At 38.0% G+C, this 15,145-nt stretch overlaps 1 protein-coding gene across 1 annotated transcript in view; it reads right to left on the bottom strand.

Annotated features, from left to right (window-relative positions):
• The window catches only part of LOC115215900 (thioredoxin domain-containing protein 16-like), a 117,360-nt gene that overhangs the window by 21,133 nt on the left and 81,082 nt on the right, over positions 1 to 15,145 (bottom strand). The window contains exons 21-25 of the mRNA XM_036509237.1: positions 9,506 to 9,634; positions 8,573 to 8,591; positions 4,462 to 4,494; positions 2,662 to 2,705; positions 1,942 to 2,017 (exon numbers count right to left, since the gene is read on the bottom strand). Coding sequence (XP_036365130.1) covers positions 1,942 to 2,017; positions 2,662 to 2,705; positions 4,462 to 4,494; positions 8,573 to 8,591; positions 9,506 to 9,634 — 301 coding nt within the window. The remainder of the gene's footprint in view (positions 1 to 1,941; positions 2,018 to 2,661; positions 2,706 to 4,461; positions 4,495 to 8,572; positions 8,592 to 9,505; positions 9,635 to 15,145) is intronic.

Here is a 15,145-nt window from a genome sequence, read left to right as displayed (position 1 = left end):
TGGGCGTCACAGAGATGACACAGGATAAACATGTCTGGTGATATGAGGTTGTTGAGGGAGACCAGGCCCGCTACATGAGACTAAGTCCTGGAAGTGCTTTGTATTTCACCCTCGTGTAACACTAATTCCCACATCCCACCCCAATGAACCAAACTCCATTTCTTCTTCATACTCTATTATTTCTTTCTCCCTCCCCTCTCCCACAAACCACCTTCAGGAACTCATGCACCCTGTACAATCCTCTACGCTTCCATTTATATTCCCATCCTTGTACCTCAGGGATATTCCCTGGCACACTGACATCATCTCCCACGATGATTTGTCATCGTCGTTTAATGTCCGCTTTCCATGATGGCTTTGATTGAAGACTGGTGAGCCAGAAGGCTGCACCAGGCTCAAAATTTGATATGGCAAAGTTTAAACAGCCAGATGACCTTTCTAATGCCAAACACTCTGAGAGTGTAGTGGGTGCTTTTTACATACCATGGGCATGGGAACCAATTAGGCGGCACTGGCATCAACCACGTTTGGATGGTGCTTTTTACATGCCACTGGCATGGTTACCAATCTGGTAGGTACTGTCATTGGCCATGGCAATGACTTCACTTGCTTCAACAGGTTTTCGCAGGCGTAGTTTATTGTCCAATGATTGAAGGGTACCCTTAGATGGGCCGGTTATGCTGCACTGGCATAGGCCACATTTAGAATCTCACTTGGTTCGCCGAGTCTTCTCAAGCATAGCATATCTCCAAAGGTCTCGGTTTCTTGTCATTGCCTCCATGAGGCCCAACATTCAGAGGTCGTGCTTCACCACCTCATCCCAGGTTTTCCTGGGTGTACCTCTTCCACAGGTCCCCTCTATTGCTAGGATGTGACACTTTTTCATACATCTGTCTTCATTCATACGTAACATATGACCATACCAGCACAGTTGTCTCTCTTGCACACCACATCTAATGCTTCTTAAATCCAAATTTTCTCTCAGGGCGCTTATACTCTGTCATGTATGCACACTAACATCACACATCCTGCAGAGCATACCAGCTTCATTTCTTGTGAGCTTACGCATGTCCTCAGCAGTCACAGCCATGTTTCACTGCCATGTAGCATGGCTGTTCATATACATGTGTCATACAGTCTGAGCAAGAGGCCCTTTGTCACCAGCAGTGGTAGGAGCTCTCTGAACTTTGCCCAGGCTATTCATATTCTAGCAGCTACAATCTCAGAGCATCCACCCACCGCTACTGACTTGGCCACCTAGGTAATGGAAGCTATCAACTACTTCTAGTTTTTCCCCCTGGCATGAGACGGAAGCTGTTTTCTGTGCATTTTCAGTGTCTATTGCCCCTGTGCATCTGCCACACACAAAAACTATCTTCCTAGTTATCCCCCCACCCTTTGATATTGCTGCCCCTCTTATGTGTCCATAACTTACACCAGGTACATCTCATGAAGTTTCTACCTATGCCTTTTCTACAGATTGAGCAGGGCCATCTATCTGAAGGGATTTGTGGCTTGCCTGCCTTCCTACTTACGAAGACATTGGTTTTTGGTAGATTGACTCTAAGGCCCTCTGATTCCAAACCTTGCTTCCACACCTGAAACTTCTCCTCGAGTTCTGATAGTGACTCAGCAATAAGAGCAAGGTCATCAGCATAGAGGAGCTGCCAGGGGCATCCTGTCTTGAATTCCTCTGTTATTGCTTGGAGGACTATGAAGAATAAGAGGGGGCTGAGGACTGATCCTTGGTGGATAGATATTTATTAATCTTTAATTGACAAATCATTAAACTAAACTTTGATATAAGATCGGTTTCCATGGAGATGTTTTCCATTTCTGTGAGCAATCACTGATTTAAGCTTTTGTGAACAAAATTATCAAAGTTTGATTGTTAAAAATTCTTCCGCAAAACATCATAAAAAACACAAAGTCATCACTTACCAAAATACGAATGAATGTTAAATGGAACCACACCATTTGGCCAGCGCCGCTTAAGATCTCCAACAGCATTTCTACTCTGCAGAAAAGATATTTTTATCAAACTTTTCTTAAATAGCAATATTGGGTTGAAAAGAACTTGGTAACTGTGCATGTGTGTGCGTGTTTGTGTGTGTGTGTGTTTATGCGTGTGTGTGTTTGTGCGTGTGTGTTTGTGTGTGTGTGTTTGTGTGTGCATGTTTGTGTGTGTGTGTTTGTGTGTGTGTGTTTGTGTGTGTGTGTGTTTGTGCGTGTGTGTGTTTGTGCGTGTGTGTGTTTATGCGTGTGTGTGTTTGTGTGTGTGCGTGTGTGTGTGCATGTTTGTGTGTGTGTGTTTGTGTGTGTGTGTTTGTGCGTGTGTGTGTGCATGTTTGTGTGTGTGTGTTTGTGTGTGTGTGTTTGTGCGTGTGTGTGTGCATGTTTGTGTGTGCGTGTTTGTGTGTGTGTGTGTGTGTGTTTGTGCGTGTGTGTTTGTGTGTGCGTGTGTGTGTGTGTTTGTGCGTGTGTGTTTGTGCGTGTGTGTGTTTGTGCGTGTGTGTGTGTGTGTGCATGTTTGTGTGTGTGTGTGTGTTTGTGCGTGTGTGAGTGTGTGTGTGTGTCTACTTGAATACTATGGCAGAAATCTTTATCAAAGGACCAATATTTACCAGTGGCTTTGTGGTTTGATTAAAAATCAATATTTACCCAAGGACTATGTCCATCGAGATCAATATCACCTTGGAACATTCCTGGTAAAAGAAAAAAAAAAAAAAACATGAAACAGGGCAACATTTTTTCCTGTTTAAAACTGTTTTAGAAAATAGAAACTTCGACGTTTCATTAAAACCAGAAAACCTTTCCCTCACCCTCTTCCTTGATTTCATTTCTAATTACCAGCCCTTCTTATTATATAAGGTACTAGACAAGTAGTAGAAGTAGTAGTAGCAGCTGTTGTTGTTGTAGGTGGTGGTGGTACTGGTGGTGGTGGGGGGGGTGATGATGAAGATGATGAAGGTGGTGCTGTTGTTGTTGCTGTTGCTGTTGAGCGAACGGTCTTCGTCCCACAGCTCGCAAGATGGGAGAAGTCCGAAACATGGTCCTTTGCTATTCGTAAGACCCGCAGAAGAGAAAGCAGGTCAACTCCCGACACCGAGAGCATCGACGGATGGATGAATGCGCAGCATCCAGGCTCAGCGGTTGCGTAGGAAGTCGGGGACAAGAAATAGGAAGAAAGAGTGAGAGAAAGTTGGGGCAAAAGAGTACAACAGGGGTCGTCACCACCCCCAGCTGGAGCCTCGTGGTGCTTTAGTTGTTTTCGCTCAATAAACACACACAACGTCCAGTCTGGGAATCGAAACCACGATCTTCTGACCGCGAGTCCGCTGCCCTAACCATTGGGCCATTGCACCTCCACTGCTGCTGCAGGTGGTGGTGGTGGGTTTTCTCTCTGATATTCTTCCCTTCAGAGCATTGAAGCTTGATCCAAGATTGTTAAAGACTTTGGTGGATTTCTGAATCTCATATGAATGATAAACTTGGTCACATTGGAATGATACACTAAATCACTTAGGGATGATATATTAGGTCATTTAGGAAGGACACACTAAATCATTGAAGAAGGATACACTAGATCGCTTATGAAGAATACACTATCATTAAGGAAGAATTCTCTATTACTTAGAAAGGATACACCAAATCATTTAGGCAGCATTATTGGTAGTAATAGTGTTAGTGCTTTTGTTGATAGTGGGGAGATAGTGTGGTGGTGGTGGTGGCGACAGTGGTGGTGGTGGTGGTGGCGACAGTGGTGGTGGTGGTGGTGGTGGGAGTGTTATCATTGCTGCTGTTAGTGTTGCTAGCAGTCCTGTAAAATTAATGGACACTTTGATAATGCCCAGTCCTGAGGCTGAACAGTAGACTTCAGCCACAACACAACCATCAACCATCAACCATCAACCATCAACCATCAACCATGGCCATAAATTCATTCACATTATTTGTGTTTGTTTTTGCTTTCTATTTCCTTCCTCTCCTTTCCAGTGTCAACACAGAAATAGTTATGGACAAATCTTTATATATAAAAGTGAAGTTGTGTGCTGTCTGTTTCCTACGATTTAGATTCCTAACTACTCCCACATTTTGCGGTGCAGTTTAACCGAAACTGGGTATCTTATAGTCGTGATTCATATCGAGCCCTTCTGGGTATTAGCGTGCGTCTACGATGAGTCTACGATTAAAAAAAAATTTACCGTCATTTTTTTCCATTTTAATTTTTTTTCTATTATATAAGGGAAGTAACTCTCTAAAAATGTCTACGATGTGTCAACGATTTTTAAAAAAATTTACCATAATTTTTTTTCCATTTTTAATGCATTTTTTTGCTATTTTTTGGCTATAACTCTCTAAAAATGCTTATATAGTTATTTCCCTTACAAACCCGAGCAACGCCGGGCGATACTGCTAGTTTACAATAAAAAGACTTCAATTAATGTTATATGACCATACCTGGGACATCTTCTGGGTGAGCAGGATCGAATCCTGGAAGGGAAAAAGAATATTTGCATATTTAGTATCACACAATATCACACATGTCATACAATAACCTTTTTGTTGTATATTTTTTTATAAACTTTGGAAAATTTTCCGTTTGCTGTATTTTTGTTAAATTTTTTAAATATTATTTATGTAACACTTTCCACTCTTCCTTTTTTTTACTCATTTGTAAAATATTCTTAGAATATTTTTTGTGCAACGTCTATTTCTCTCTCTCTCTATCTATCTTTGCCTCTCTTTTGCCTTCCTCCCTCTCTCTTTAGTGAAATATTTAAAATGTTTACAGTTGGATAGATAGATAAATATAACAAAATAATTTGATAAAAAATGTGAATTTTTAATTATTTTCTGAGATTTTACAAAAACAACAAAAATATTTTTCTTCCCCTCCCCAATACTTTACTTCTTCTTTCATTCTCACTTTCTGTCCGTCCTCCTCTCGTCTCCAATCTTACAGGACATTTTCATTTTCCTTTGTGTTACCCCATACATATCTGTGATGTGGCCACACAACCATCTTTTGTTGTATATGTATATTTTATTTTGTCATCAGTGTCCTGTATGTCCATTAGCTATTCCCAATGGATTTTTGCAGCTTGTGACCCCCAAAAGTGAACACTGTCAATGTTAAAGGCATGAAACTGTGACGATTTTTAAGCTGTTGACTGATGATGAATTTCCAGTTTGTTATGTTTTTGTAAAATTATTGAAATATTATATTTATGTAAATGCTATGCACTCCCGATTTATATATATATATATATATATATATATATATATATATATAATATATATATATATATGTATATATATATATATATGTATATATATCTATGTATATATATATATATGTATATATATATCTATGTATATATATATATATATATATATATATATATTATATATATATATTCTATGTATATATATATATATATGTATATATATCTATGTGTATATATATATATATATATATATATATATATATATATATATATATATATGCATGTGTGCTTTTGTGCGTGTGTATGTGGAGAGAGAGAGAGAAGAATTTGTTTTTGAAAATGCACCTGTATTTGAAAAACTTGTAATTGTTTTTAAATAAATTTATTCCCATACATACCAAACTAGTTTCAGCAATATTTTGTTTATCAATGGTACAAATGTATATAAAAAAAAAATGGCATTTTAATAGAATTTAAAATTACAAAGTAGAAAACATGTTTAAATGATTAAATGATCACAAAATTCAATGACGGGTAAATAATATCAGAAATGATCGGCGAAGAATATAAAATAGTTGGTTTACAAAAAGTTCAGCCATATTGAGTTATTATAGAATGCGTGGACAAGAGAGAGAAATAAGAAACAGGGTTTTTTTTTACAGTTTCTGCCATCTACAATATTGTAGACTACATACATATTATACATCATCATATATATCATATATAATATACAATATAATGTGAGCATCTATAAATCTATCTATCTATATCTGTTAGCCAAATTTATAGGTTTTTTTGCATAAATAGACTTGCATACACATTGACATTTCCTTTTTCGTTTCTCTTGATTCTTTCCTTTTTACAACTTATTTATAAATATCTGGTTAAATTTTCCTGTTACACCATTTGTTTTTCCTTCTTGATTTTTATTAATAACTTTTTTGAGGTTTTTCCTTAAATTCTTCACACTGTCAAGAATGACAATGCATAACTTTAATTATAATTATTATCATTATAATTTTTTCTTACATATTTGTATTGCCTTTTGAAACATTTGTATGTACCTATTAAATCCAATTTTGACTTTTTAACAACTTTTCTCCATTTTTATAATTCTTTATGGTATTTTTATACCTATAACGAACATTTTCAATATATATATATATATATATATATATACATACACACACACACACAGATATATACATACATACATACATACATACATACATACATACATGTGTATATATATATATATATTATATATATATATCCTTGAGTTCAGTAATGCATTCTGTATTCCAGTGACCCTTAGCCCCTCTGATCATTTATGCATAGCTAACTTCTTTATATAGGTAAGCATTGTGTCTGAATAATTTGTTCCCCATCCAATTCCTTTATTCCTTACCCTGTAATTCTCCTGCCTAAACATTCCTTTCCTTATAATTATGCCTCACCATTTCATAGTTTACAATGTTTAGGACTCTATCGTTTAAACATAGAAACTCCTGATAAATAATCTTGCTATAATTTTTTCCCCAATATATCTATAGTTTTTTTTAAAAATTATTTTTTTCCTTTATATAATTATACACGGTTGCCCAGCCTGAGCAAAGTGCAAGAGGAGAGAGAGATAGAGAGAGAGAGGCCATAGGAGGGAGATGGTGGAAAAATGCCTGGTATGCTCACAAGGAATGGGGATCAGAGTATAAATGAAATGGTTGAGTAAAGGGAGAGAGAGATACAGATAGTGGCAAGGGCCAGGACATAGCCTTCAGGTTTAAATGCCATAAGTGAGAGGGTATTGCGAAGGGAGTGCAATTAAAGAGTGCGAGTAAGTGGCAAAAGACCTGGGTACAGAGTTTGAGGGGCTACTGGATATCAATAATACAGAGAGGGAGAGAGAGGGAAGAGAGAGAAAGGAGAAAAGAGAGAGGAGGAGAGAGCGAGGGGAAGAGAGAGAGGAGAAGAGAGAGGGGGGAGAGAGCGAGGGGAAGAGAGAGAGCGAGGGGAAGAGAGAGAGGGAGAGAGGGGGAAAGAGAGAGAGTAGAGGAAATCGCCAAGAGGGTAAAGCCTGAATCTCTGTGCTTTTAGGTTTCAGGTGAGAACGCTCCACCATCGACACAATCTTCTCTCTTTGTCAGCTGCAGAAGTGCCAAGAGCAAAGGTAACCACCCTTCATCATCTTTTTTTTACCTTAAAATGGCTCTTGACCTAGTTAGTAGAGATGGCCTGCTCAAAATCCTTGCCTGTCCTCCAAGACTTCTCAGGATTGTCCATTTGTTTCATGTGGATATGAAAGATGTCATTCAATTTGATGGTTTTTCTTCAGAGGTATTCAACATAGTTAGAGGCATGAAGCAGGGCTGTGTGCTGGCTTCCACCCAGTTTGGCATCTTCTTTGCAGTCATGCTGAAACATACATTTAAGGCATCAACTGATGGTGTTTACCTTAACACCAGATCAGACAGTAAACTGTTTAGTCTGTTGAGGCAGAAAGCAAAATCCAGGCTGTGCCAGGAACTCATCAGAGAAATTCTGTTCACAAATGACACAGTACTGACAGCGCACTCTGGACAAAACTCTGAAAGGCTTGTCAGGAATTTAGCCTGACGATTGGCCTGAAGACCACCATACCACCATCAACAACTACAAGCTGGAGGCAGTCCATGAATTCACCGATCTCAGTTCTATCATCACTGGCAGAGTTTCTACAGGTGGATGCCCTTCCTAATGCATGCATATCATAACCCAAACAGGAGGAGCCTAAAAGACCTCTTGCATGAGGAATTGGCCACCAACACAAGAGCATGAGGACAACCTCATCTTTGTTTCAAGGATGTCTGCAAGAGAGATATGAAGTCGATAGATTTGGATGTCCTGAGGTGAGAGGAGATGAGAGGATGTCCTGAGATGAGAGCAAATGGTCGCTGAAGACAAATACTTGGAGATGGAGTGAGGGGAAGAGAATCTGGAACTTTCCAAAAGTAGAGTTGCATCCAAAGAACAGTAAAGCCAGTGGTGCCAGTAGAGAGCTTCTTCAAATGCAGTCACTGTGTAGATGAGAGCAACTGCCATGTGGGCCTGTGGTGGCACAGCAGGCACTGCTCCACCATCAGCAGCTGGCACAAATTCTCCAGGCACGGATCAAACGTCTATCGAGACCAATGGATGCCTGTTATTCTGTGTGTGTGTGTGTGTGTGTCTGTGTGTCTGTGTGTGTGTGTGTGTGTGTCTGTGTGTGTGTGTGTGTGTGTGTCTGTGTGTGTGTGTGTGTATTACATGTTTATAATGTTTGTTTGCCAAAAAACATAAAAACAGAAAATTAAAAAATATCTTACCTTCAGGCAAATATTCAAACTGCAAGAAAAAAATATTCAATATATTTAATATGAATATTATGTTTAATAATGAATTTTTAATTAGAGATAAGATTGTAATATTTGAAGGGAGACTATAATTGACCCCAGCATATGGCTGGTACTTTATTGACCTCAAAAGGATGAAACATAAACTTGACATCGATAGGATTTGAACCCAGAACCGAAAGGAATTAAATAGAACAACACCTTTTGTCTACCAGCAACCTTTCTGTTTAACCGTTTGTCTACCTACCTGCTGTTCTCTGTAATAGTGTCTTTCAATATTGACACAAGTTCACCTTAGTTGCTGAGAGAAGGCACAATCAGATGAACCTGTCTTATTGACCCTGAAAGACTGAGAGTCAAACTTGACCATGGGACAATTTGAACTCAGAACATAAAAACACAAAATAAGATATCACCCTAAATACATTAGACTAATTTAATGAAATTGTTCTTCTTATGCAGATGTCATCCCTAAGTTATGTATCCTTAAACGATTCTACTTTTTTTTTAAAACTATTATCTAATCTAATGCATTTAATTGTAAATTCAGTCATTATTGTTTAATCAAATATGGTTAAAACCATGTTTCGTTGATAAGGTCAGAATAAGACCAAAACATGTCCAGAGTTTTCTCCCATACTTGCCAGCAAAAATGAAAATAATATTAGTGAGTGACTGATGTTTTTTTAACCACCACATATATATTTCAAGTTAGCTTACAAATGCTTTTTAGATTATTTAGATTATTTAGATTATTTATGTTAACAAAAAGACTGAATTGTTGTTTTTTCATACAGATGGTGTCCCTGAGATATTTATTCTGAAAGTAATCCAAATTTCACTGTTAAATAATAAAAACTAAGAGAGAAAAAAGAGTTGGAATTATGAAGAAGAAAACTAAAATACCTCAGACTTTATTGGTATGGCACCAACAGTTCCAACACAAAACAGTAACAATACAATGATATTCTGAGACATATTTGATGTTGCTACTGCTACTGCTGCTGCTGCTGTTGTTGTTGTTGTTGTTGTTGTCTGTGTCTTTGTCAGACAGACAGGCAGTGTATTCTTGAGGACATGTGATGTTCCTGTTAGAAAGTCAAAGTTCTCTTTTAATGGCTTTGGTTGAGAAACTCCATGTGGTCAGTTGATAACTATGGAGAAAATGGCAGATGGCAGCAACGAAACACACACAATATAAAAATATGAACAAGATAAAAAACAACAAAGATAATTGTTACAAAGCCACACACATATGTATATACGTATATATGCATATATATGTGCATGTGTATGTACATATATATATGTGTTTTACTCTTTAATTCTTTATCTTTTATTAAACTTTTAATACTTTTGATATATTAAAAAAAAAATTAATTAATTAAATAATATATATATATATAAAAATATACATACATACATATATATATATATTATATTTGTATATATATATAAAATTTATAAGTTTAAATTATTTAAATAATTTTTTATTTTTTATTTTTATATTTTTAAATTAATTTTATGTATTGGCTTATATTTTTCACTGTTTGATTTGCCTAATAGTGGTTTTATCTCTAATTTAATATAATATATATATATATATATATATATATATATAAAATATTATTTGAGACAAAACCACTATTTTGCAAAACAAACAAGGAAAGACTTAATCAATACATAAAATTTAATAAATAGTCAAAAATAGTCATATATATATATATATATATATATATATTATATAATATACTGCTCTCTCTCTCTCTCTCTCTCTCTCTATATATATATATATATATATATATATATATATTATGTATACACACACCACATACACATATGTGTGTGTGTGTGTGTGCATGTGCACACTTATGCACATATATATGTGTGTGTAAGCCCACTTATAAGTACCCTTCATTTGTTGAACAATAAACCTTGCTTGCAAAGTGAGGCAAGTGACATCAAAATCGCTGACGCAGCACACAACAGTACTGCTGATTTGCACTCATGCCATTGTAACGTTAAAAGTACATCTGAGTGTGGGGTGTAACCAGGCCACTTATGAGTACCCCTCATTGATCATTGGACAATGAACTTTGTTTGCGAAGACCTATTGAGGCAAGTGTAAACAAACCAAAATCGCTGACGTGGGCGATGACAGTACCACCTGATTGGCCCTGGTGCCAGTGGAACATTAAGAACACCATCTGTGCGTGACTGGCTCCCATGGGGCCAAACCAAACTCCTTTACATAATAATAATAATAATAATAATAATAAGAAGAAGAAGAAGAAGAAGAAGAAGAAGAAGAAGAAGAAGAAGAAGAAGAATGGGCCTGCAAGATTAGGATCACTTAGCTGAAGAGAGATGCAGGGGCCATATCTGTGTGCAAGGAGAACCACAATTTTACTTATCTTGATGTGTCTTCTCAAGCACAGCAATCCACTAGGAGACTTGGCCCCTTGTCATCCCCTTTGTGAGACCCAAAATCTGAAGATCCTTTCTCACCACTTTGTACCACATCTTCCTGGGTCTACTTCTTCAATGCAGCTATCTTCATTTATACGCATCACATGACCGTACCAGTGCAGTCTCCTCTCTTGCACACAACATTTGATGTCTCATATACCAAGTTCTTTCTCAAATCTGCCATATATACACACTGCCATATATATATACACACTGACATCACCCATCCAGCAGAGCATACTGGCTTCATTTCTTTCAAACCTTCACATGTCCTCAATAGTCACAGCCCATGTTTCACTGCCACGTAGCATAGCCGTTCATACACTGGCATCATACAATCTGCTTTTCACTCCAAGAGGGAAGTCCTTTGTTACCAACAGAGGTAGTAGCTCTCTAACCTCTGCCCAGCCGGTTCTCATTCTAGCAGCTATGCTTTCAGAACAACCTCTACCTCTGCTAACTTGGTCACCTAAGTAACAGAAACCCTCTACTACTTCTGAGGATCCCCACTGACTTTTGAGGGGGTCTATTTTCCTTACATTCCTTGTGTTTAATGTAGCTGCACATCTGCCACATGTAAGGACTACTTTCTCTGTTAGTCACCCAGTGATAGTGCTGCACCGTGGAGGCGCAATGGCCCAGTGGTTAGGGCAGCGGACTCGCAGTCATAGGAGCGCGGTTTTGATTCCCAGACCAGGCGTTGTGAGTGTTTATTGAGGGAAAACACCTAAAAGCTCCACGAGTCTCCGGCAGGGGATGGTGGTGATCCCTGCTGTACTCTTTCACCACAACTTTCTCTCACTCTTACTTCCTGTTTCTGTTGTACCTGTATTTCAAGGGGGCCGGCCTTGTCACTCTCTGTGTCACGCTGAATATCCCCGAGAACTACGTTAAGGGTGCACGTGCCTGTGGAGTGCTCAGCCACTTACACGTTAATTTCATGAGCAGGCTGTTCCATTGATTCAGATCAACTGGAACCCTCATCGTCGTAACCGACAGAGTGCTAGAAGAAGAAGACTGCTGCACCTCTTATGTGCCCATAGCTTGCACTTGGTACACCAACTCCAGACAACTTTTCTGCATATTGATCCCAGAAGGGATCTGTGATTTATTTGTTTTCCTACTTATCAATACTTTGATCTTTGCTAAATTAATTGATTCCAGATCTTGCTTCCATACCTGAAATTTCTTCACTAGTTCAGGCTGAAATTTAGAGATAAGAACAAGGCATCAGCATTGAGGAGCTCCCGAGGACAGCCAGTCTTAAATTCCCCATTTATAGCTTGGAGGACTATGATAAATAAGAGGGGGTCTAAGAACCGAACCCTGGTGGACTCTTTACTTCTACACTAAACTCATTGCTATACTCATTGCCAACCCTCACCTTACCAACGGCATCCCTATACGTGTCTTCTACAGCTCTCCCCAACCACTCATCTATCTCTGGCATCTATATTGGCCACCAGATAAGGAGGTAGGAGGACCCTGTTGAAAGGTTTTCTCCATATCAACAAAAGCCAAAATACAGAGGTTTATTTTTGGCCAGGTATTTCTCCTGCAGTCACCTAACCAGGAATACAACATCAGTCATGCTCCAGCCAGGCACAAATCCAAACTGCATTTTATCTATACTAACTCTCCCCTTAATTAATTGAGCTAAGACCCTTTCAGCAACTTTCATCACCTGGTCCAGCAACTTGATGTCTCTGTAATTATTCCTCTCTGGGGCATCATCTTTACCTTTGTAGCAGTTGACTATAATGTTGCTACACAAGTCATTGGACTCCTTCCATGGACGACCTGTTTGACTATACAGGTGACCAGATCATATCCCACTCAGCCTGGTATTTTAAGCATCCCAGTGGTGATTCTTGATGGGCTTCTCTTGGCTACAGCAATTCTAATAACCTGATGTTAGAATTCAACATACATATGTTTCAGAAAGTAAGTGTTAGTCAAGTACAGAGTGTATATGCAGTCATTCTCTTGCTGGTAGCAATATCCTGTCTTATTTCCTACTTATTAAAACTTAATTTTTAGCACAGATCCAGTACCAAACAAGGATTCTGCACTACTTTTCTTGTTTTTTTTTACTTAATTTTTGAGAGTGGTCAGGTTCATTTTTAGTATTCTCATTTGTGAGAACAGTCGAGTTTATTTCAGATATTCTCATTTTAAAAATCCCCTCTGGCAAATCATTGAGAGGACATTGTTGTTGCCTTGGCAGAGGTTTGTGCTCTCTGAGTGTTCTTGCTTTTATTTACTTTTGTGTTATTTAGTGTGGAAGGTTGCGTATGTTAACTTCACATCATACCTGTTGATTTTAGTATTCGTTTCCACTAGTCTTACTATGCTTTTGGCGGGGAACCTAAAATCACAACTATGTATGCAATCAGTTGGACCGCATGGGTATTTGTCGCCCGTGAGGGTCTAATAAATTGTATCGAAGACAAATGCTGCTGATGACTTATAGATAAATATGTGAGCATAATTGCATATTATATTGAAAAAGAAACAATTGTTCAGCATTAATCTATCTTTTTGTTGTATTTCGCTTTCCTTACGTTGAAGGTAATGTTATCTCTTTGTGGAAACAACTTCGGTGGCTATACCAGAATAAGGAGCTATTTTTAGCACTAGAGTTAACCACTTAACGGTAACTCTCTTATGTTTACGTATAAATATGTATTGTCTCCCTGGTTTTTATGTGCTAGGCCACTTGGTGTTAAACTGATGGTATTATTAAATTAATATCTAATTTTTCACCCTCATTTATGAATGTATATATATATATATATATATACATATATATATGTGTGTGTGTGTGTGTGTGTGTATGTATATATGTATATATTACTTGTTTCAGTAATTAAACGGTGACTATGCTAATTATAGTCAAATGAATTGACTCCAGTACTCTTTATTTTGCCAGACCATTAAATTTTGGGGACATAAACACACCAACACCGGTTGTCAAACAATGGTGGGGAACAAACAGACACTGTAGGTGGGGAGGTGAACTGGACGAAAAGGGTCAGTGACATCAATGGCTGAGAGGCCCTACCAGAAGAAGAAAAGTAGGTGAGGACATGGGCAGAAGTAGGGCCAGCATGGGCCTCTCTGGCCTCGGGCACAGGGAGTGGATGGACATGTGTAGACATGTGAGAGCTAGAAAGGGAATTAGCGTAGGTTCTACTGATTGGTCAGACAAGTAAAGCACGTCTCTGATTTCAACCAGCAGGAAAGTCAAGAGGTGGGTGGATCACACTTTCTTCTTCATATTACAGTTCCCCATACTACAAGCACAAAGACACAAATACATTGATATGATACACACACACACGTGTGTATATGTGTGTGTGTGTGTGCGTGTGTGTGTGTGTGTGTGTGTGTGTGTCTAGGGTGTCAGGTGTGTGTGTCTAGGGTGTCAGGTGTGTGTGTCTAGGGTGTCAGGTGTGTGTGTCTAGGGTGTCAGGTGTGATGTTCAGAATTGAATATTGAGAAAAAAGTTGGCAGAATTTTGGAAAAAATCCTTTTATTTCTTCATTCTTATTAGCACTTTCATTCCTCCCTATTTTGTTTTGCAAATTGTTTAATGAAACCACGAGGTGGGGGTCATATGACAGAATTGGGGTTTCTGATCATCTTTGATTTCTTTGAGTGATATTCCTCTGTGTAAATTTCCATCTCTGTTGTCATGGTAGACAATTCTGGCTTGAATGGTCACACGATTAGTTCTGTCAGGAAGAGGTTCCTTAACACACACAAAAATGTATTCCTCCAATAATACCATTAAACGAATCTACTTCTACAGTTAACTCCATTAGATGTAACTCCAGGTATCGTTGTTAATAAATATTGCTTTTATACTAAATTTATATATTTGTTTTGCAAGATTCTTGATGTGAAAGCGTGTGTTGAAACAGATGTTGTTGTATTTAGGAATGGTCATTATTATTCAGGTCACTCGGAATCTTGGAGTTAGTAGCCCCTGCTATTAATATTAAAAAGTTCTTAGCAGTAGTCAACTTCCTTACCTTTGTGTGGTTTATGCGCATGATACTTAATGCAGAAAAA

The sequence above is a fragment of the Octopus sinensis genome, linkage group LG1, assembly GCF_006345805.1.
Source record: "Octopus sinensis linkage group LG1, ASM634580v1, whole genome shotgun sequence".
Classification (NCBI taxonomy): Eukaryota; Metazoa; Mollusca; class Cephalopoda; order Octopoda; family Octopodidae; genus Octopus; species Octopus sinensis.
Note: the sequence above shows the minus strand (reverse complement) of the source record. Positions and strands in the feature narration are given on the sequence as shown.